At 38.5% G+C, this 25,067-nt stretch overlaps 1 protein-coding gene across 1 annotated transcript in view; it reads right to left on the bottom strand.

The window, feature by feature from the left end:
* Positions 1-25,067, bottom strand: part of OLA1 (Obg like ATPase 1) — an 87,207-nt gene that overhangs the window by 4,854 nt on the left and 57,286 nt on the right. Inside the window, exons 7-8 of the mRNA XM_088527044.1 lie at positions 2,584-2,724; positions 1,814-1,910 (exon numbers count right to left, since the gene is read on the bottom strand). Coding sequence (XP_088383170.1) covers positions 1,814-1,910; positions 2,584-2,724 — 238 coding nt within the window. The remainder of the gene's footprint in view (positions 1-1,813; positions 1,911-2,583; positions 2,725-25,067) is intronic.

Below are 25,067 nucleotides of genomic sequence, written 5' to 3'. Positions count from 1 at the left end.
TGTTGGATTCGCTTCGATCCTTAGCTCTTCACACAGAAAGTGAGGAAAATAAAGATTTTCAAATAACTTTATAAAAGCAGAATTATTCAAGACTTTTAGTTATGTCCAAATAAATTCTCTCTTCCTTTCAGTTACAGGATAACATTCACTGGCAATCCACATTTGTAACAAAAAATAATTTATGACTCTTAAGCCCTATATATATTAGCTAATCTTTATTTCAGAATAAATTCAGTAAAAACAAAATGAGTATTCTTGCCAAAATGTCAACAATTCAATACTTAAAATTAAAAAAAAAAAATCACATGCAACTATTATAAGACAATTTACATTTATGCAGCAGAAGAGAATGTATTATCACTGCATGCCTTAAATTACAAGGGCATACATTCTGTGCACACACAACCATGGAAGGAGATTTGAGAAATAATGGTGACCTAAAGGCTGCTTAATAAAGCATGTTAAAGTGCTAAGGAGTCTGACACTGTAAAGCACAGTTTTTACAATAAAAGATGTATTGGGTTAATATGGCTACTCACTGATGCTTACCTGACTAAATATCTTTGCACATTAAATCAAAGATACTTACAATCAGTCTTAAGATAAACCAGCTTTCACATTTTCTAATAAAGAGCAAGCATTTCTCCTACTGAAAACACTGGAGTTTCAGGATATGCTCTCAAAAACTGCAGCAAAAATAAGACCCAAAACTGCTGCTTTCATGTTATTTTGGTAGCTATTTCAAGGACTCGAGCTAGGAGATATCCCTTTAAAGGAGATGGAGATGAAAAGGCAAAAAAAGAAGCCCCGAAAACGCACATTTAGGAAAATAGGTTTAACGCACTGAAATATATACATGAACATCTGTAGCCATATTAACTAAAAATACAGATTTACTGGAAATTATAGTGATTAATGAAAACAAATTAATTCCTTTGAAATTAAATTAAAATAGCACTGAAATACACTGCACAGCCCTAAATACACCGCTGCAGCAAATACAAGCTCCGTGACAGATCTGCACCTCCGGAAGTTGACATTTTTATAATTTATAAGATGGAACTATATACATTTCTAAATATTTTTCAATACTAATCTTTATATTATAATGTATTTACACTCAAAAGCAAACCACTACAGCTCAGCTCTTACTGTCCTATGGGAATAAATTAGTCAATCTCCACAGCTGTAATCACTCCACATCAATATTTAAAATACATAACATAATTTTAGGCATCATGCAAGTTACCGGATAAGCATATAAAGCTACCAAAATAAGATAGGTCTAAAAATTAAAGCCAGTAAAAAGCCCTGAATTATTACACACTGATTTTAGGTTTTGGAGCCCAACTGTGTATCCATGAGGAGTATAATGATGTTATATTGCTTTTATTGCTGAAAATGTAATCCGAGCAAAGCAAAGGAGGAATGAACCACCCGCAACCCAAACAAACTTAGTGAATACAAAATGAAAAGCAACATCAATTTCACTGCAGACAAACCCAGTCACACAGATTAAGCAAGCACAATACTGGTACGTCTTATCTCTGACCACAGGAGGAGGGTAGACAGATTCTACAGGATGAAGAAATTCAGACTATGTAATAGGCAGAATCAATTGTTACCTGCCTCAATCAATGCAGCTCCACTTTCACTGTTCAGCAGCTCACAAATAATTAAAGTTATCCTGGACAAAAACCTCATCTGTAATGACTAGCTAACCGCCACCATGACAAACTTCAAAGTCAGTGATATCAATCTGAATTCAATAGTGTGGAACTGGATATAGCTGATGAATAAGTATGAATCTTACCCTGATGGTCCATGCACGCACTTCATCTGGGCCTGCAGTGAAAAAGTATTCTAGCTGGAGTGCCGCATAGCCAGCCTTAATGATCTTTGGTAAAGCACTGAAAAAAAAATGAATCCAATTCATTCAACACATACACAAAACCCAGCTAAACGCCTCAAGTCATCAATTTACATGGAAAAGCAACACATATTTTGAAGACATTGGATCTACTTTTACACACAGCGATAAACAGAGTCACCTTTTCTTTGAACTCTCTTCAGAATCACTTTTTTACTGCATCATCATAAAGACGGTACTTTCATTTGTTTGTTCAGCAGGATACAGAAATAGGGAGAAAAATTAAAATGGCCCTATCAGGCAGCACTTTTAGTCTTGTACAATTTTCAAGACTTGAGGTCATCGAACTGCCTGACTGAAATTCAGTATTAAAACAATTTATTGCAGTTTTTTAAAAAAATGATGGCAAAATTTTCTCCCCGATCCCTACTCCCCATGGATGACGAAAACAGTTTTGGTGATCATTCCTTCTCAAAAATATACATAACTAATACCTATGTTATAATTAAAACACTGTACAGAGATGACAGATGACAGTTAAAAACTTAATTTAAAATAAATCTTTTCACTCTGTCTCATGGTAAAGAAAGGAGAAGATTCTCTCTTTATAATGGTAATTACTCTGTCATTTATTATTCTATCAGCGCAAGCAATTAAATTACTGCAAGGAAATAGTTGATAATAAAGTGTAGGGAAAATGAATGCTAATTAACCTTTGTGTCATGTTCTCTTCCAGATACTTCTGTTTCTCCTCAGCACTCATATCTTGCAACTTGAGTTCCAAGGCCCCACTAAAAGGAATGACCAAAGCACCCGGGTCGTGCTTGTCCACCCACTCTTTAATTTTTATCAACCTGTAGACAACAAAGGGCACAACATTATCTTGTAGTGCATGCATGGCTGTACCACATTCATTATTATCAAGTAGCACATACATATTCATAAGAATTGCACGGTTTTATGATGCCATCTTTTTGTGTATTGCTTTCCAAGGTCAAGGCATTAACAGGCAGCAATTGCTTCAGGTGTACTCCATTAACATTTCACTCTGTCTTGGTTTCTGTTTGGCATCTAAGCTATAAGAAATTGACATAGTTTGAGAAAATGCCCATTTTTTTGGTAAACGTTAAATACAGCAAGCAAAAATGCTAACTGAATAAAAGTTGGAGGATCTGCAGACATACGTTTTCATGAGACTTAAAAAGCTGCCATTTCTCAAAAGTTTGGTAAAATGGGGGGCGGGTCTTTGGTAAGTTTTTTAATTTATACATACATATATATATGTATGTGTATATATATGTACATACATATATATGTGTGTGTGTGTGTGTATATATACACATATATATGTGTGTGTGTGTGTGTTTCTCTCAGTGGCTGGAGCAGCTGGTATTAGCAAATAGGAACTCATGGACAGCCAGCTTTTTGTGGCTACTGTTCTTGGAGTATGCCAGAAATAATGAATAAATGAACACATTTCTACTTGTTTTGCTCACCTGTACCTCCCTAGGACAATACCTCTAGATATTATACTATTATTAATTTAAATAAACTGATTTTCTAGTTCTCCTCATCTTCAATAACCGACAGCAACAGTAACAGTTTGCTGCACATCTAATACAACTTTTTCATTGAATGAAACCACAAAACTAGAACTACAGATTTACGGTAGTAGTTTTTGAGTGTTTGATATCCTTAAAAAAATGCTGCTGCAGATGATCTTTAAATAGTCTTTAAAAACAAGTACCACATTCATGGCTTTCGTATTGTTTCAACACATTCCAGACTTTCATATTTACTTTAAACTGAAGGGTGACATTCTTAAGATACCTGGAAGGACTGATGATTCTCCAGTGTTACTTACAGGACACTATTGCTGAGCATGTGTGAATGGCAAGGATGACAATTCTGTACCTCCAGCAAGTAAAAACACCAACAGGCACAGAACAAACCACACTACGATCCAAAGCACAGCCTGCAGCACTTGGGTGCTGTGGATGATTCAGACCTGAAGCACCCACCACACAGCATAAGGTTTTAGGCTTGCTGAGCTCTTTTTCTTCGTCTTCCTAATCTCCAAGATTTAGACTAAGGTTTTAACTGCTATTATAGTAAAGTGCTTTGAAACTGTGGCCTGCAAACCTTTAAATAATCAATGCAAATGTCACTTCAGAAAAAAATGAACTGAACCACAAGTTCATCAACACACATTTGTCAAAGAAAATAGCAGGGGATCAGAGCCATTATGAGATTAAGTGCATGGCCCACTGAGTAGGGTTTTAGATGGGACAAAGAATATAAAAGTTCACTCAACAGTTTTCACACGTTTGTTATACAAGGCTGGTCTTCTATCATTTACTTATGTAAATACCCCATCAGCGGTTTTCAATCCTCATTATACAAATCTTTTTTTTTTTTTTTTTTTCCCCTCCCTCCCTCCAGTTATCCAATGAAAATTCAGTCTGGTACCCAAGGGTGATACTGAAACACCAGTGCCTTCCCAAACAGCTGAACTAAAAATCACAATTAAGGTGCAATTGTGAAATCATGTGCGATATTAACAGTTCTTATAAAACTCACATTTATGGTTAACTGATTAATTTTGGCCATCAGAGTTCACAGCTTATAAATCCTGACCTTCTATACAAAATCTATCTATAAACATATCTTCCATGCCTAAGTGTACTTCAACACCTGTGCACTTTTTTTTTATATCTAATAATATTGTGGTTTCTAGACTAATTATATAGTGTACCAAGTGAAAGCCAGAATGAAACATAAACTTGAAGAAGTAAAACGAGTATAAAAGTAATGTCTAAAATTGGATTCAAATCTTGTTTGGTAAATATGGTCATCATAACTAATAAACTAAGAACTATTGTGGAACAACAAGATAAGAAATAATTACTTTGGCTAAAACACCAATTCGGAATAATAATAGTGCTAGCCTGTCATTTTAACAGCTTTTCTATTGAGTCCTTAGAGGGATTATTTGCATTCCTCAGGTATTCTATTGTACAATTCAGATGAATAAAGACTTACAAATCATTCCTCTACCGCCAGTGTGAGACTTTGATCCAGTGAATACACCATTGTACCTTAACTATAATTGGCAAAAAACCTGACAGTGTAGAGCATCACAAGCTTAATAACAAAGGAGAATATCTCAAAGTGTTGACAGATGATCTTCATAATGCAGGAGCAGAGCTGGTACATTTTAGCAGTAAATGAGCACGGAGGTCTAAAGGTCTCTGAAGTGACTGACATCAGACCTGCTACAGCCTCACTAAAAGAATAAGGTGCTGCATCGTCCTCTGTAGAGACGGTCTGGTTCTCTGCCTGACTGTTTCACTTTTGTGACTTTCAATGTCATAGGAATTACTAAAAAAGCACCAAGGAATTCCCCTAATGGCAACCAAAATGAAGAAAAGTAATACAAAAAGTAAACACGCCAGTATAAATGCTGAGATCCACAAAATTCCACCCAAAGCAAGTGTGGGTAACTTGGGATGATCAATGAAGTAACGTTGCAAATGTGCTTTTCTGGTAAAGATACCCAAGTGTGCTGAAAGGGACAAAATCCTGTTAACAAATGGTAACAATTGATGTCAAATCTGCCTTTTTGGAGCACACAGCCTTTCCATATTTTGCAGTCTGTAAAAGGTAGGGTGTTAGCACACTTATTTTGGCCTGTGTTTAGGTAAGCAAATACTTGAGTTTTTCTCTATTTTTTCATGCTGTATTTGACAAAGAATTATGAAGAGCATTCTTTTTTTTCTTTTTTTTTTAGCTGAAAGAAACATTATTAACACTTAAGAAAATCTCGGTTTTTAAAAAGACACTATAATTAACAAATGATACGTTATAAATCCAGTGAAACATGCAGGAGGACTCATGACAACCTCTGAATCCTCTATAAGTACTTTTAACTAAAAGTAAATAAATAAAGTGTTCAAGACACAATCACTCACTGCTTGACAAAAGTAAACTAAAAACCATGGGAAGACAGTTTACGTACTGAAGGCAATTCTCTTTCCTAAGTAGGTTTCTAAAAACGCAATTATAAGTAGGATCAAAAGCAAATTCTGATTATGAAATGCAGACTGACTTCTGGCAGTACTCAGTGCTAACAGAGAGGAATCCCTCTGACCCCCTTGTGGCCATCAGCAATTTTCCTTTAATTTTCCTCAGTTTGGCTGTGCCCTCCACGTGACCGTGCAGACAGCAGAGTCCCCATACCAACTGCAGAGGATTCCTTCACTGAAACTTATTCACCAAAACTGGACAATAATTTATTTTGTGGAAAAAAGGAATTAAAGGCCCAACAGAAATATGATACCATTCATTTTGTGATTGTGTGGAATTATAACACTTACATGAACCTGCAAAAACAGACGGATAAGTGAATAAAATTACTGTTTAGATTACTGTGATACTTGAATATCCTGTGAACTGGATAAAATTAAATCATAAAGAGGCTCTATTACTGTCTGCAATAGCCCAAGCTAGAACTTGTGAATAAAAACTGTAAGAAGTGACAAAGATAAAACAATAAACAAACCCACAAACTTCAAATTTTAAAAAGGAACACTCTGTAGAAGATTACAGACTGCTCTGGCAAGAACACCAGACATGAATGACATTCACACGAAGATGGTGCTCCAAACTGACCAGGAAAAACACTAAGAGGAATTAGGGTGCTCGCTTCCCAACAGAACACTTACTGCTGGGGGTAGATAGGGAATGGTCAGTGCACCCTGAAACACCATGAAGACTTGCATGTTTTCTTGCCACTGACTACTAGATTCCACTTAAAAACCGTGATGACAAAAGGAACCGAAACCTGGAGACAACTGAAATAACCAGGGGCAGAAGTTGCCAAACACACATTAGTGAGAAGTCAGTATCTGACACGCACAGCTTCGCCTAACAGTTCCAGAGAGAAACGCAGAGATCAGAGGGAAACCAGAAGCAGTGATGGAAGAGAGAAGCTGCAGAGGAATTCAAGCTCTGTAGACATCTGCAAGACAAGAGGATCTCAGGAACTGACCCTTAACCAGAAGGGAATTTATGAGATTTGCTTTGCATAAACAAGACCCATCTAACTCACGGAGGAGAAGCATTTGTTTTTCTGTTCTGCATTTGAACTAAGAGGTGAAATGGGCAGAAACGAAATAGCATAAAAGGGAAGAAAACCAGATAGTACCACAAGAAGAAAAGAAATAAATGTAGATAATGAGATACTAAGGATCAAGTTAAATGAACAAAACATACAAAGGACTGAAAAAATGATCTACAGATAAAAGTGAGAACATAAGGTCTTACAGACTCCAAGATGTTCTTCCCATTGACAGTTTTAAGCAACTAAGGATTTTTTCTTTTTAACAGGATGAACTGTACTTACACCACTCCTGCGAGCAAAGATCGAACTTTTAAAAACTTCCACTGATGGAATTCCACAATCCTCAAAGGCAAGGGATGTGTTTAGTGCTTCACTCACTGCTGTTGACAAGTTTTCCATATGTGTAGCCCAAGTCAGCTACACTGCAATTTACTTCCACTGAGTAAATACACTAGAGACAAGGAATACACACTCCCTATCCTTTGCAACAGCACTTTACATACTTTAAGACTTAGGGTTTTTTTTTTTTTTCTTTATTTGCATTTAATTTGAACTTTCCTTATTGGCCGTGATATTGCTTCTGTTTTTAGTTTCCCAGCTTCTAGTTATTCTTTGTGCTTTCTGTTGCTTACTGTCCTTTGGGTTGCTTCTAGGGGATTTGAAACAGTCACATTGCTTTTTTTTTTTTTCCCCTGGAAATTCAAGATCATTTAATTTTCCGTAAAAATTCCTGTTTTTTCCTTCCTCTATGTATCCTGCTTCTGCCTTCGGCAGCCTCCACAATCACACACATGCTACCTAACACAAGGATAAAGGAGACCAAGACTCCTTTCTGCCGGGTCCCAAAACACGCCAGGAGGTTGACTCGATCCGGCAGGGTGGAAGGGGGAGACCCCGTTTCTCTGAGCCCCAGGCCTGGGAGATGCCCTCGGTCCTGCCTGCTGGCTCCAGGAGCAGGTCCCGCACGCAGAGGGAATGGGAAACACTCACAGCCCCAGTAACCTTCATTCCCAGTTGGAATTATCAGCAGAGAATGGAAAGTCAGGAAACCCCCGCACACACAAAATAGGTCAGCGGCAGAAGCCAAGCCCGGGAAGCTGAGAGCCTGGGCCACAATCTGCTACTCCACAGCGATAAAGCAGCATGCTGTAACTCTGGCTGTATCTGCCTTTATCAGATCCCATTCTTTCCCTGCCTAGAGGCAGAGAAAGGAGGACTAAATAGGAGAATATTAAAGAATATTAAAGAATAAAAAGGTATTTTCCCCCCTGCCATGATGCTTTGCTTTTATAAAGGAGAAAGGTTTACAAGAGGTATTGGAGGACCTGCTACGGACCTACGCAATCCCATTCCAAATCATCAGTGACATTTAGGAATTTATTCCTTTTTTACTTGCAGTTCCCAGATGGCCAGGAGGAATATGGCAATTCTTAGATTTCAAAAGGCCTTTTCCCACCCTGCCCCCCCATCCATCACCTGCAAGTACTTCACAGTAATTCTCCAAAACAAAAGCGCAGGGCTGCTCTCCAGCCACCAGCCTCTTCTCTGTCTTTCAGAACAAGAACTTCCCACTTACTCAGCACTTCACTTATTCCACCCTGGCCATCTTTTTAAGTTCTTTAATCTTTGATGCCTCCCCAGAACCTGATGTTGGTTTCTCAGCATCCAGTCCCTCACACTAGTCCCGAATCAGGAAGAACCTCACGCGACACAACCATGGGCAACCAGTCTCTCACATGAGATGTCACTGCTACCCTAACAGAGATTGGCTTGAACCTTAAAATACAAAATGAAAAAGTCCTTAAAATTCTTCACCACCACATTTTTAGGCACTCACTACATACCCTGTGACCGCAGGAGTCCTACGGCAGAATTGTTACATAAAGTACTTCGTCCCTCTGGATCTGGGATTTAGCTTAATTGTAACTTTAACTCAGGTTGTACCACGAAAACAAGAACAGACGATCCTGACCTACACTGTCACTTGCCGTTCTCAGCTGGAGGGACCTGTCTCACACCTGCTATTGTAGCTCACACTGTAGCCCAGGTCCTAAGGAAACATCATGACCTGAACGTGAGCCTCTCATCCCATTCCTAACCCATTCGGATGTTACTTATTTAGCTATTTTGCAACTGGCTGGAAGTTTGAAAGAACTTATACCAGTGAACAGGGTATAAACCAAGAAAATGAAAACAATTGAAAATACTTTTATAACTCAGAAAGTTTAAGCCTGCATGACAGAAAACTCAAACTGATGACTTGCAACTAAGTTTAAATTCAAAAGTACCAAGAAGGTAGAAAGTCAGGAAGGCGAAGAGACAAAATAATCCCGCGTGACTTTTCCTGACAACAGACAAAGTTCCTTGTTAAAACAAAAAACAAAAACAAAAAAAAACCATTTTTTTCCCATACCATATACAACAAATTCTATTCAACACAAGGTGAATCAAGGTCAATCAATATTTGTGAGGAACATAATTCATGAAGAATAAAGATCCTGAAATCCATTTAAAAGACAACTCATTCTCATCTAATTTTCAAACTTCAGTAATATCTCTTTTTCCAGACTGTGGTCCCGATTAAAATAATTAAAATCAATTAAGTCTTGAACAATAATGAAAAGAGGGCTGCAGTGATGCCGTTGCACCTGCTGGCACGTGAAGGGCTTACAGTCTCTAGGTCTCTTTGGTCTGCCTAGTCGGGAAATCATTTTTTTCTCAATTAAAAAAAAATAGTTGTTGCTGTCAGTAAGGATCTAGAATAGACAGGACTGAACTGTTAATGACACTGCTCAACAACACAGCCTGCAAAAAAGCATGCACAATGGATGAATTCCTTCTTTCTGCTGCCATTTGTAAAATGAAAACTTTTGCAAGGTTATCTTAAAAATTATAAGAGTAATTTAACAAATGCTCAGTTATAAATTATAACAGAAGGAGTGAATTTCAGTCACATAAATCTTATGTGTGCAAAATGATCATGATGATTGATATACTACTTAAGATGAGTAGGAAGAAATCCTATTCCATAGTCAGGTTTACAATTTCAACTCTCACGTCTTGAACAGGGTGTCTTATGTTGCTTAGAAAACTGTCTTCTTAAGGGTCCTTTGGAAAAAAAAAACAGGATACTTTATACAAAGGTAATTATAACAAACCACCTCAAGCCCATAAAAGGTATTATAAATAATCTATGTATAAACACAACACTTGATCAAAAAAAAGTCTTGCCTTAACAGAGAATTTTTTGCATGCAGACACAGAGCTGCATAACGAACAGCAGCTTAAGTATATATCCCTGAGATTCCTTGATTCTTCCTTGCACCACATGCGTGTGCATGCATGTGTGCATGAATAAACAAATACAATACTCCCACACACTCTCATATTGCCAAACCAAAAATATGGTCTACATTAAACTCCAGTGTAATGAAACAAATATATCCTGACAATATAAACACATTCTGACAAGAGCATATTGTCCTGAAATAAGACACTAGACTTAAAGAAAAATTGGGAATATATTCCACCAGTGCTAATCTAAAAACTTGCAATGAGTAATACAAATGCACACGGTGACACGTGTCATTTGTGGTTTTCACTAATGTAGCACATCAGTCTAATGAAGTCTAAGCAAACCAGCTCAGAATATTCTCCCCCAAATCTTCGAATGAAATTTCTCCCCCTCCTTACACATGATAAAGGGAGACACCTTCCTCACCTCTTCAAAATTCACCTTCACGATCTTCATTGTGGAGCCCCACCACACCAAAGAATTCTCTTAAGTTGCTAAAACCTATGTAAGCTGCAAGTGTGAAACACTACCACAATAGGAGCATTACATTTAAAAATAACAAAAACAGGGGTTGTCCCCCTCCACCTTCCCTGTGCACCAGGTCGACACTTTGTGGCCACATGATCCTACAAGCCAGATCCTAAGAAAAAGACTACTCTAATGACACTAGTAATAAATAGAGAAATAAAAACACATAAGCTCGAAATATTGTAGTAAGCTTTCCTCCTGAGGAAAAGATCAAACTGGTTATTAGATTGAAGTACCCTACACAATAAAGCAGAAATTAACAGATATATATACAGATGAAGAACAGTATCTAACCTCTCAGTACAATGATGAAAGAATTCAGTTAAATGCTTAAAACTGAAGCAACATCAACTCAAAGACAACAATGCTTAATCTCAGCCACCCGATTTAAATACCTAATCTCACCCTATACAGTTAACAAATCTCTCTATATAGCTAACAAAACAGGAGGCTCCTCCCGCAGCATTTCAGAGCACTTGAATTAGGGCTCCTGTTCTCCCCTTCTCCTTAAAGCGCCTCCTCAAAACATGCCCTAGTCCTAGCCATGCCCATACACTTCCCCAGAACACTGTGTAACAAATAAAGCAACATTTAGCGCACTGTCATTAGAGTATCACCATGCCCAAGGCAAGCACTAAAAGCGTTGGGGATCTCGGCGTGCAGGGATGCCTGGCGTGACGTGCACCTCCCTGATTTGAAAGGCTGTCAGGAAAATGCTCATTTCTGAGGATACAGTCTGTTTACCTGTCTAAACCATGATGAAGAGAAAAGTAAAAATATTTGATTCATCTATTAAAATATACTTGTCCAAGGGGAACACTGACTGATTTTTTGGAAGTAGGATTCAAGAAAATGTACGGATTGCTGTCTGAAATTACACTCTCTTTAGCTGAAGGGCTATAAGGGCTCTCTATCAGACATGAAAATTTTTATGACTAAAAATGGAGTGACAAATTTCTGTCGCAAATAAACACTCTCACTCTGTGGGTGGGTGTGTACAAACATTTTTATTTTGCAAACAAACCTAAATTTGATTTGTTATAAAAACATCACTTTAGCTATCTTCTTTCTCTTACTGATTAAGGAATTAAGATACACTCAATGCCCCCACACACACAACAAAGAAAAAATGATTGAAAAGAAGTCCTACCTCTACACTACAGCTCTTCTGTGGTGTGTTTTGCCACTACAAATTCTAGCACTAATAAGAGTAATGACATTAATGGAATCTAAAGGCTAAATCTAAAATGTAAGCCCTTGGCCGTGAGGCCCATTTCCAGGAGAAAAATCAGGAACATAAGCCCCAAATCACACCAATTCATGTACAGACTCTTCTGACTAACAAAGAAAAGGCTCCATGTGTGGAGGCATACATGATAGTTGTCAACATAAATGAAAATGTTCATGAATAAAAAACAGGCTGTACAAAGAGCTAATTATAATATTACTATCAATTGCTAGCTTGCACTTGCAAATCTTTCATATCATATAAATGCATTGTTTTTGACATTTCTCTGTAGCTAAACATCACATCATCTCGCTTTCTCCAAGTAGTTCAGATAGGCACAGGATATACTATAAGGAATGGGAGCTGAACTGCAGTTGTACTGAAAAGGGAGACCTAAAACATAAACATGCATATTCATTTAAAAAAATACTTTAAAACTTTAATACATTGCCAACTCAAAGAAATTCTAGACTTCCAATTGTCTTCACAAACTGATTTCTACTTTTTGTGCATTCATCCCTTCCATCCACTACAGCTGTTGAAAACACTGAACCCAATCATGCAATCGGACTAAAATAATATGCACACCCAAAGGGATAGTGAAGTCATGCACTATTCCACTTGCATCCAGATGTTTGCCTACCATTAAAAACACTATTTGCTTAAAACAATCAGTTATGATTCTAGCACAGGAGTTACAAGAAAAGATTTCAATAACCCATTAAAACCGCTGTCTCCATTTTATTGTTCAAATGGATTTTTCTTCTATTTCAGAAGTGCTATTTTTGTAAAGAAATTAAATTTAGAAAGGTCTATTCAACAGGAAAAAGCTCTAGTATGGCTAAATGCAGACCTAGCCCAAGGAAAAATACTTCAAAATTACATCGATAAATTATTCTAGACATGATAATCTAAAAAGTCACTTAATCCACAGATACAATGCTATTTTAGACTTAGCTTCCTTGAGTAATGCCACCATCACAGAACTGATCACAGAAATTGCCTGTGGTGAACACAGGTAATTTGGTTTAAAGGAAAAAATAAAGTATGCCAAGATAAATTTATTATCCCTTATTGATGTGACATGATTTTCTACACAGGAGAAACAAGTCTATAATGTATTTGATTTGGTGCTGTGTGAGAAACCATTCCGCTGGAGAGGATGTGGACGAGCACAGAGTGTAACGCGCTGGATGCGCAGACGGCAGAGCAAGCCAGCGCCGAAGGACATGAATGAAGTTCCTCAAGGATCAGATTTTGAACGAAGCTTGTTTAATACCTGCATTCGTGACTGGGACACAGATGTTAGCTGTATTCAAAGCTAACTTTTGATACAACCCCAGGAGATGTTTTCCTCAAGGAAAATCACCTTATCAATTGGAAACGACAGAAAGGAACCATCAGGACACGTTAATCTTCTACAGGCCAACTCTAAGCCACCAAGAAAACGCAACATGGAAAAGACAAATGTAATTACAGATTCCACAGAAAATGCTTCCCTTTTTATAGCAGGATGCATTATGCCTGCATACAAGGCATTTGTGAAAACCTTCATGCGCATTACTATGTGCAGCTGCCATCAGCTAAATCACAAAAAGATGACCTCTCTTCAGGACAGGTTTAAGGCTATGGGAGGAACGGGAGCCTCAAATAAGCAGCAGACACACAGAGAAACAGAAAGAGAGAAATAAATGATAATGCCCTGATAAGTCCTGGAGATAAACACTAATTAGGTAAAAGACTAATTTACTGAACAAAATGGCACGAGAAGTGATGATACCCACCAGCTATGGCGAGCTCTTGGTAGGGAATTAGGAGCCTGTTCTCAAGCTAGGACAGCAGCGAGGTTTGGTGAACAGCCTCCAAAAACCAGCGTGCAGAGCTATCAACCACTGCTAGGAAGCAACTCAATTACCCTATGGAAGTTATTAAACAGTGTCAGCACCAACAATAACTGGTTCTGCAGCAAATGCAGCAGAGAGATGAGAGCAATTCAGGGATGACCATGCAGGCCCGGCTGAGCATGGGACACGGGGTGCTGCGCGGGGACGCCCAGGGCAGCATCGCAATGCCGAAGGGAGCACGGGGTAGGAAGGCGCAAGGCAAATCCGATTCAGACTCCTGGAGAAACAGACCTCATGGGTTCTGCTATTTCAAAAGAAAATGCAATAAAAGGTAGAAATAGCCTGTAGCACTCTTAGGCCATGTATATGTAGAGGCAGAGCCCTTTGCTATGGCTCATGAAAAGAGCATAGATGTCGCAGAAAAGTTGGCTATAGTAATCCCAGTGTAGTTGGATCATAAGTAATTTCAACCACAAACAGGACTCAAAAGGAGACAACAGGAAAATCCTGCCCTCCAGCCCCTCACTCCAGGCAACGGAGCAGTCCTTGCCACACGGCCATTCTCCACAGTCCTCCTGCTCCACGCGGGTGGCGGGTCTTGCTCCAGAGGAAATGAACCCTAGGGATGAAAGTTTCCTCTCCTGGATGACCTAATGCAGGAGCAACCTGTCTCTGCATGACCCAATGCGTAAGTATTGAACAAGGCAGAAACACCTGGCAGATAAAGGCAGAGGAAATCCTTCGATACAGGCCCCATTTGTTACATCACAGGGATGGCATATGGATCACAGGGTGGATGAGCAAGCTCCACTCGGGCCTTTCCCGCCTCCAAAGTGTTTCTCTTTACAACTGCTTACAACTTTAAGACACCCAATATAGCTGTATGTAACTTTCAATGTCAAATAAGCAACCAAATGTACCAAATTCCATACTAATTCTATACTGAATGTACTCATTACAAAAAGCCATCCCAGCTGAACGGAGCTACAAACTGCTCCAGTTGCCTACAGAGTAAAAGCTGGAAAAGGAAATGCTATTCTGCTACGTCCCAGATTCTCGCTAAAAAAAACAAGAGAAAATACTCAGCAGCTCTGAATTTCATGCCATGCTTTGTAGGAAGGATAAAGATCGTGACAGTAGAGTCTTTCCTGACTCTTTTTCCTTGGATACAGTCATTTTTCCATCCACTCTCCTTCATATTCTCTTTATCCCTGTTTTCATCCATTTCACACCTCTCCTACTCTCCTTCCAGGCACTCCCACATTTCTATTCCCTTTTATCTTGTTGGCAGCTTAAAAACGGTCCTTCTCCCAGCCAACCCATGTCCTAGTCTCAGTTTCCTTCATTGCTCAACATAAAGGAGTATATTTGGATTAAAAACACTTCAAATTTCCCGGTGGGTCTCCTCAGTTCTTAAGCTTAGCTAATACACTGTCTCAGAGAAAAGAACAATTCCTTAGCTACTCTAAATATCTCACTTTTTCACATTTTACTCAAAAAACAAAACACATAATGCTGAAATTTTAAAATTTCTGTTCTGCACAAATGCAATATATTGTGACAACTTTCCCATTAAAAAAATATTCAATACAATTCCTTCAGTGAGGTCTAAAAAAAGCACAGAACACAATTGAATTTCTGCTGCCTCCACTTAACAAATTCTATCTTCTTTTTACGTATCTCTACGACATTCTCTTGATGACGTGAACCTAAATAGTTAACCGAAACATGGAAAAACTAAAAAACATTGCATCTTTCCTAGAAACAGAAATTGCTCTCGGGATAAAATAAGTTGATATAGGGCACACTTTGACACACACTTATGGAACACCTGAAAAGAAAAGCCAGGGGAGTTGGAAATTCAGTATGATACTGTAGCCATATCTGAACATATCCTGTGTTTTTTTTGTTTGTTTTTCCTACTTACCACATAGAAACAGCAACCGCGTATTACACAGTAAATCAGAAAGATAGATACTACATTTCCAAATCTTTGAATGAAAATAATGCAAAGCATGAAACTTCCCAGAGATGTGATGCCTAAAACAGAAGTACCACCCCAGCTCTATAGCAGTTATAAAGCATCATGTAGCCCTCCTTTATGGAAAAAAATGTTTTTTGAATTTGTGCAAAATTTATGTGCTGTACTTTCTGAAAAGCACTGCAATACAAATGCATTCCATTCATTCAAAGGCAACTCAAATTCAATACTATAGAAACTGAAGGTACAGTTCAATGTAATGATTCATAGTTTCTCTAATAGAAAGATTCAGCAGTTTTCAATCGAGACCTTTATTCCCTCTCTGAATAAATGATGCCTGAAATTTTTATTCTTGTTCTAATGGAATTTCAATGGCCTTCACTGCAAATCTACTGGAAATTTTTGCATATTAAGTGGAAAAAATTAAATGATGTTAACCACATTTTAATGTGATTAAGGCTGACAGGGTCATTATTTCTGCTAATCACTCAGTTTAAAAAGCTCAAACAAAACTTTGTAACAGCCAATTTTTTTTTCCTCCATTTTTTCTGTATGTCTACTCTAGTTTAAAGCCACTACAGACCATGAAACTTCGTACAGCACGAAAAGGGCTTACCTACTGTTTCCTGCAATTTCCGCAAACATAGATTTCATTATACTTAATCTCAAGATACAAAGGGGGAGGAGAACCAATGTTACTATAGGCATGTCCCTTTGCTCCTTTGTTTTCCCCAGGCAGAAGAAACAAACAGCACAAGAGACTATATACTGGGGGTAATTGTCCCACAGCTCCTATTTGCTGCTAAGAAAGAGAAAATATTTCTGTGTATGTTTGCTATAAATCAAAATGTATACGTTATTGTCCAAAAACATTCTTTTAGAAAGTCTCCTGTGTCTCCTGAGGTCTGAAACATGGAGCTCTGTTTGTTCCCAGTTGGCCACTATAAGCCGCAAAGTGGGCAGAAGAAAGCGGAAAACTGGGGATGGGCACAGGGCAGGGACAAGGGGCAATGGTGAAGGGCAAACACGGTAGAGTTTTCAGCGTCCTGCCCTTCCTTGGGCGGACAAGGCATGCAGGAGCACACAGCCAAGGGCAGGGCTGCTAGCCAAGCTGCACCAACCCGGCCCAGGTCGGCAGCGCCAGCCCCGGGCACGTGGGCTGCAGGAACAGGGGTCTGGAGGGAGCAGCTCCCAGACAAGCAGAGGAGCCCCCCCAGGGGGGCCTAAATCACCCCGAGGACAGAGGTGCCTGCCTGGTTAGGACTGAAGGAGGGGAGGCTGCTCCTGGGCTTTGGGTTTGGCTTGTGTCGGGGTGGGAGGGGCTGACGGGTTTGTTCCTTTTTGTTTTGTTTTGTTTTTAAAAAACAGGACCAGTACTATCTAAGGAAGACCATTACTTAACTGCTTAGAATTAACTGTTTATTGCCTGCTTCATAAATAATTCTGCTCAACTGTGCTCAATAATTCTGTGCTCAATAATTCTGCTCATTCTGTGGATCAATTCTGATCCACATTCTTGGAGAAATTTTATGTCTTATGTCAGAAAGACGCCCAAAACTACCTTACTGCTACCATGTTATCTCTTTTGCTCACAAAATCAAAACATCCTGATTAGAGGAGAAAAAAAAAAAGAAAAAAAAAAGAGGGAGAGAAAGCAATTATTTTAGCATCCACACTCATAAGTAACTGTGGTTATACTTGAGTCACTTTAGGAGAGAAGAGAAAGTTCGAAAAGACTGATTCACATTGATCGTTTTCATTTGCTTTAATAGATACATTTCACCCTTACTGAACAGCTCAAAATAAAAACTTTCTGTATTACAGAAGCTTCTTCAATTAATAATACCATTTTAAACAAAGGGATCCTAATAGTGATATTAAATAACAAATGGTAAAGAGCCAGCAAAAGCTATTTGTAACCTATATGTACATGAAATTTATCTGAAAAATGTTTTATTTCTCATTCCTTGGCAAAGCACTCAGTCACACAGACAGAGATTCTGCAGTCTACTTCGTGATCACAACAAAAAATGCTAAGATAAAACACAGTAACTAACCATACAATAATTGACCTGTGCCTTTGTATCTATCATGCACTCCTATCTCTGTAGTTCAATGCCCAGAACCACTTTTTTTTTTTTTTTTTTTTTTTTTAAGAACATTTACTTTCTGCCTGAACACTTCCTATAATGAGAAAATAAAAAGTCAAAACAACGTGGCATCATTTACAACCATGCCACAAACACGTTAACACCAAGATCGTGTCGCAGAGGGTCTCAGGGAGCAGCATGTGCATGGCTGAACCTTCCGGGCTGCGCGACGCCACGCGCTAGCGCATCAACTAATAACCTCACTGAATTCCTGTGCTCATCTAAGAAGAGACCCTGCTGAATGTCCTAATGCATCTTATTGTGAATCTTCAGCAAATAAAACTTCATGTATGAGCTCATGATGTGCTTTGCTGCTGGAAAGTCACAGACTCTGTGGGAAGCTTTTTATCTTCCCAGCAGTCAGTTCTCTGAGAACATCAGTGCAGCTACTGTAGTTACCTGTAGATTACTTGTATTTTCTCACATCTGTGTCCAGCAATCTAAACCATGATGATAAAGGGTCATTAGGTTTGGAGTGAGGAAGGGGATGGACTAGACAATTTGCTCTGATAAGCTCCTTGTTGTGAGCTCCAGTTTAGAATGTGAAATGCAGGGTATGCACGCTCTAAACTCAAACAAAAACAGCTCACTCGGAGCGCCAATTAAAAACCAAGCGCGTAGTATCTTCCACTACTCAAATACATCTCAACCTCCAGTTTTGCAATTAATAGTGTTACAGTAAAATAATTCTGTCATGGTAAAAAGGACATCAACTGTCTATTAGCCACAAAAGAATTCAGGTACAATTACTAAGATAACTGCTGTTTGGAGCACAGCAAAGCAATTTCCCACAGTGGGACTTACAGTTCAATTTACCAGTTGGGCAAATATTTTGTGCTCTGTAGTGGTCTAGAGAGTTAAGTTACCTGTAATATTTGAGCACTGCCATACTTGGAGAAAACTTTCTTCCACCCAAACAGGTGTTTTAGCTTCATCTGTTCCCAAGGATACCCTTTTCCTCCAACTCAGTTCTAAGAACTATTCTAAGGCTTTTCAATTAACATGAAATGCAAATTTGTGAAAGAGACAATAGCTCTTTTTTTGCCCATTCCAAGCTCTTCACAATGAGGTCTTTTAAGCTGCAGACTATCTGAAGAGGGCTGAGAATAAGCACAATGTCACCTATAAAATTTTATCAGCCCTAAAGTAGACTTGATGAGGTAATAGGCTATTTTTTCCTTAGAAGTTGCTCTTAATTCAATAAAATAAGAAAAACATCATCATTTGAGTCAGACAATACCATGACAAGTGGAAACAAATACCACAAATGGCACAAGGCCGGGTTTTCCATGCAGCAAAACCACATTGCATCTGGAGGCCGATCCCCAGCGCCGGCGCTCGCCTGCCTCGCTCAGGGTCGGGGCTGCAGGAGCCCCTTAAAGCGTCCAAAGGAAACCTGATGCCCAGCCCCAGCAGCACCGCGACATTGTCAGGCAGTGCATAAGCATACGGAAAGTTGATGGAGCCACTGAACATTGCTTGGTCAGCCTACACAGCCGTCAGAAGAAACTCAGAGACTTGAGAGTATGAAAAATGCAACCGCTACATCTCCTTCTCCAAATTAAAGATAAAAAAAACACCATTCGAACACTAACTCATCAGCTTGGACGGCTCAAAAGACTTTTTGCTCCACTGCCCTTGCAGAGATGATGATACCCTATAGGTTGCTTTAGGGTCTTAATTTCAAGTCAATGAAAACTAGTATTTTCAAGTCACAGAGAACTGGTATTTACACATAAAAATTAGGTCTATTTCCAAAGTAGAATAATAGTAACAAGGCATATTCACAATGGGTTTTCCACTGAAATTCAAAGTATTTGAAAAATAAGTTATAATCTTAATAATCACTTTTATTTTACATATATACATCTGCTGGGTTTGTCTTCTGCAAGAACACTAGTTCCATACACTGCATTTTTAAAAAAATTATTATTAGTACCAGGCCTTTAGTGAAAATGCAACATTTGGAGAACTAACATTAACAGCCTACATCATCAGAGAAGATGAATCTTAATAATTATTCATACACCAAGTAACTGTAAACCTAAATCATTTCAGAAGACCTGAATGTGTCAAGAACTTTGACAATTATGACTAGAGCCAGGAAACTGTAGCACTGCAGAATTTCTTATGAATTTTTCTAGTTACTTTTTATAAATGCTGTCCTAGATGACAGCTTAATGTGTACCACATGCAATATTTATTCTTCTTCAGTGTCAGACTGTCTAGCCATCCAAGGGAATACAAAGAATGTCACTTATTAGGATAAAAGCACAAGGAAGGTAATCAAGGACATATGTAACATCAGCCAATCATGCCCTATTTCAACATCCTATTCCATTCATAACAGTTCAACAATTATTTGCTTACTGATAACTTGCTTTCAGGCTGTTTGTGTTCCCCATAATGGTGGTTTGCATTTATTTTGCTCTTTAGAATTGGACACTTGCTGTGCCATGCATGTTTGTCAAAACTTTGTATCTTCTGTCAGAAATAGCTTTAGCAAATCAAGTCATTCCTGTTTGTCAGAAATCACTAATAGAACAATCTCGTTACCTTCTTTGTCTATAGGGCACTGACATAACCAGAAATCAGAAACAAAAGCCTATCACATGACCACACACTGCAGCAAAGCGGGCAACTAAAACCATGTTTCTATTTAATATAGTTGGAACACACAGCTATATTTTTATGGAAAACCTAATAAAGAAAACAGACTTTTACCAAAATAGAAAAATATTTTAGAAAGACACTGTTTAAGCACAAAGACAGTAGCCCCAAACCCCTTTATTTTAAAAGACTAAATTTCTTTCTATCCCTCCACGTATCTTTACGGTACTTCTTGGTTACTGAATTTACAAACACTTGTATGAAATGCCTGCAGACATTTTATCAACTGATTTTAATCCATCTAATGAGTTATGAAAAAACAGTAATTTGCAAAGACAAATAGAGACGGGCTGATAGAGGGAGCCAAAGACAAACATTTACCTTCCAGAAAGTTATTTTTAAATAACAATAATTTTAAAAATCCAATAGGAAACTCAACACACATGCACGTGCACACACACTTCATTAATCACTGAGTATCCTGGGACATAAAGACTGCATTAAATAAAAACAGATATGGATTTAATGAGCCACTGAAATAAAACATAAGCTAGAAGAAGCATCACATGTTTTAGATCCACATTTTGTAGGTTTTCAATGTATTAGGTGTAAGATTTTTTTAAAAAAATAAAAGCCATTTGTTTGGGTTTAAATACATTTTAACTTTCGAAGTGTAACACTCTGCCAGTGTTTGAGAACAACAGTGAGACTTAATTAACTGAAAAGTGAACCTGATGAATTCATTTTCACTGTTCAATTGCATAAAGTGAAAAAAAAAACAAAAACAATATGCATTCATTCTCTTTCAAGTATTTATTATCCAAACATTCCTCCAGATTTTAGAGAATATTGGCAGAACACAGGAAATCTCAAACGTTACTTTACTATAATTTGCTCTCAAACTGACAATAACTAAGGTAAAGCATTGGCAATAAGTGAAGGAAATTTCCTCTCCAATTTAAACATCAAGAGATACTTATTCTTGGTTTTAAAACAAGTATCTGTAGTTATATTCACTATAAATCCTATCAGTGACTATCAGAATTTGAACACAAGTCATTAGTATCAGTCATTACAAGAAACTCAAGATGTGGAAATAAAATATTCCATCAAAAAATTAAAGTTTTGTAGCCTTACCTGAGGAAAAAAAGAAGCATTTAAAATGAAACAAGCTTACAAATACTTAATACATAAAATTGATCTGTAAACAACTGTAAAATAAAAAAGCCTATTAGAAGTAAATACATGGATTTTAAAAATTATTGGCAATGAAAAAATGTCTGTCTACAGCAAAGCAAAGAATTTACTTGAAGAAATGGGTGCCAAGGCCACAGTGACTTTTATTTCTAATTACAGGAAAGATTTTCTCTTCTAAGACATTATTCATAATAAATCATTTTTGATTGACTGCTGTTTCCATTTAGCTCTCAGTTCCAGAAAAGAGAACAATAATCCATGAACTATTTCCCCAAAGCATGGAGATGTGGAAGGCCATTCACAAAAGAAATTTTTATTTCCCAGACCCCATAAAAATCTCCAATCAGCAGTAATGTGATAAAAAATGTTTTGTAAAGGTACAACGACTTAATGTGATTAACAGAGCTCCGTAGCACTCTAGATGACAAAAACAACATCAAGATATGACTGGTCTTATTCAATGAGCAATTTAGCAATAGATAAATGTACTTTTTCTTCAAATGAGATATGCCAACACTGAATAACAGTTTATAGCTACTAAGTTACTAATTTGGGTGTTAAGAGATGCTACCACAGCAATACTGCCCAATCCAAATTTCCCACAGAAAAGTTGTGGTACAAGCAAGACAGGGAAATCTCTTGTTATTTCAGAACAAGAAACAACAATAGGTTTGTTTCAAAAAATTCTAAAATGAAAACTGATCTGCTGATTATTGTAACTGCTTATGTGTCTACCACGAGAAAGAAAGATGGGTTCACTTCCCAGAAAACATCATTTACAAAACCACTCTTGGGATTTATGAAGCAGCAAGCAAGGGCCGGATCCTGCCGGGCGGCCGAGCGCTCCCGCGCTGCGGAACGGGAAGCACCACTCACCTCCCAGCGCCATTCACAGGATCTCCCTGCATCCTCCTACTGCTCAACACGGCTCCCCCCGCAAAAACACACATCATATTAAAATGCGGTGTCAATGTGTGATGTTAAAAAAGATGCTGGAATACCTTAAGAGCAGAGCACACCCATACCACCCGTTTTGTCTTTGGCTTGAAAGGGGAGCTACTTCACAGACCACGTGCGACTGCCTGTTTCTGTGAGCAACGTTGTGGGGAGGATAAAGCCAAGCTAACGATGCTCACTCACCCTGACAGTCATACGGCTCAGCAAATCAGCAGTAACAACTTAATACACAATCACTTAAGAATAATGATTACTATCAAGAATAACAAACTATTTCCGCTCTTTTTAAAGTGATCTTGCACAATTATTAACTGATTTGCAAAGCTAAAACAAAGCAAAAGTACACTGTTACTTAAAAATCTACTTTATAGGATAAAACCTATTCAGTAATGGGCGAATTTCATATTAATCTACTAGTTCATACAGCAAATCATGGCATATATAGTAGATCAATCCTTGTCCTCTTTCCATCCCTCTTGTGCTCAGATTAAGATATGCAGAACAGGTAACCTGACCCATAGTAGCACACTGCATTTTTACCGTACTGAGAGAAATGTAAAAGCAGCTGTGTTTATAAATACACACGATGCAAAGGACTAAGTAAATAAAAGGTATGATATTTCTTCAGTCGGAATGATGTTTCTCATCATGAACTTGTAATGCGAAAGGGGTTCAGACATGAAGATACCTCCAGAGATGCAATGCACAGCCAAACTGATTTACTCTACAAATGAGGAAGAGGGAATTAGTCCTACTGCACTATTTGGCATTGGAAGTAAGATTTGAAAGCTGCATCTGAGATAACGATATTTTAGACAGACAACGGGCCTGATACGGTGGTTAAGTCCTTAGTATATTACAAAATCCCTGAGAACCTGGTGACTGGGTTGTATTGATGATATTCAAGACAAGTAATCCTGGACTGAAGCATAATACACATTTTTGAATCTGGTATTTTTTAAATTGTGTTCCTGCCTTGTTCTTTCTTTCTGTTACAAACAAGTGAGATTTTTTTCTCCCCTCTTTCACTTTTTCCATTTCAATGTTTAAGTTAGTCAACTTCACTTGCACTGAGAAGCATGACAGAGGTGCCTATTCTCCTAAATATAAGCTAGTCTCCATCTAAAAACACAAGACAAAGGGCAAGAGGAAAATCTCTAAAGCTACTGTCAAGAGCTAAGCTCCAGACTACAATGACATTCCCTCCTGTGTACTTATGTGTACAATTTAGCAGCAGAGGTATTGTAACATGACCGAAATAGCAATCAGGTTGTTTCACAGATGCTGATACCACATTTAAGTGCTAGAATTCTCACTACTCAAACAGAACAGAAAAACACCGGATACTTAAATATGTTCGAAGGCTACAAGTTTACAGCGCCTCGTGCCACAAAACTTGACAGGGTGAGAATTCATCTAAGATCTACAGCAAGATTTCTTCCATTCACTATGCCAACAAACTAAGCCTGAAGCATTTTAAAGAGGAACTGATTCAAGGAACTAGACGCCTTTATTCAGACATGCGAGCAGCACACAGCCTCGTTGGGAAGTCTGTACTATCGGTGCTCAAGGAAGGACCACAACTACATATAGCATATACTAAATCGTTCCTAGCACTTTGGAAGGCCTTGGAAAACTAGTATTTATTGCCTTAGGCTTTGCCTATTAGAGCACAAGAGTTTAAATAAAAGCACCAGAGAAACAAGTTACCTGATTCTCAGAACTACCACAGCAGACACACAGGTATTATCATAAAGCGGTAATTCGTAAGAAATCAGAAGCCAAGTATAAAACTGGCAGAGGATGACTACTCAAAGCTGCAGTTGTTCTCCGTTGTATCTTCACCCATAAAACTCTGTGTAAACAACTCAGAAATCATGGTGATAGTGATGACAGCCAAAAAATAACCGAGAAGATCATTTGGAGACCCAAAAGAGAAGGAACAGAAGATGAGAAGCAAAGCCAAACATCTCAAAAGAAGGGTTGGACTAAAAAGCAGCTGGCAAGAGAGGGCTCTCGGAGCGCTGCACTTGGGACGTGTTCACAGCTGCTTTCCCCAAGCGCAGCCCCACGATGCGGGGCCGTGATAAACTCCGACAGCGCCGCAGGCTCCGAGCGCGGAGCCGCCGGGAGCGGGAGCGCTGCCTGCCGGGAGGCCCCGGGCGGCGCACGCCGGGTCTGCCGCCCCGGGCACCCGCGTTGCTGCCGCCAGCCCCATGAGAAGAGCTTCCACAGACCACCGTCCCAAGGTTCACAGATCAGCACAGCTCAGACGCTGCTAATCC

The sequence above is a fragment of the Tinamus guttatus genome, unplaced genomic scaffold (assembly GCF_059628265.1).
Source record: "Tinamus guttatus ecotype Peru unplaced genomic scaffold, ASM5962826v1 Tinamus_guttatus_pri_ptg000260l, whole genome shotgun sequence".
NCBI classification, from domain to species: Eukaryota; Metazoa; Chordata; class Aves; order Tinamiformes; family Tinamidae; genus Tinamus; species Tinamus guttatus.
This window is presented reverse-complemented; position numbering and strand designations above follow the sequence as displayed.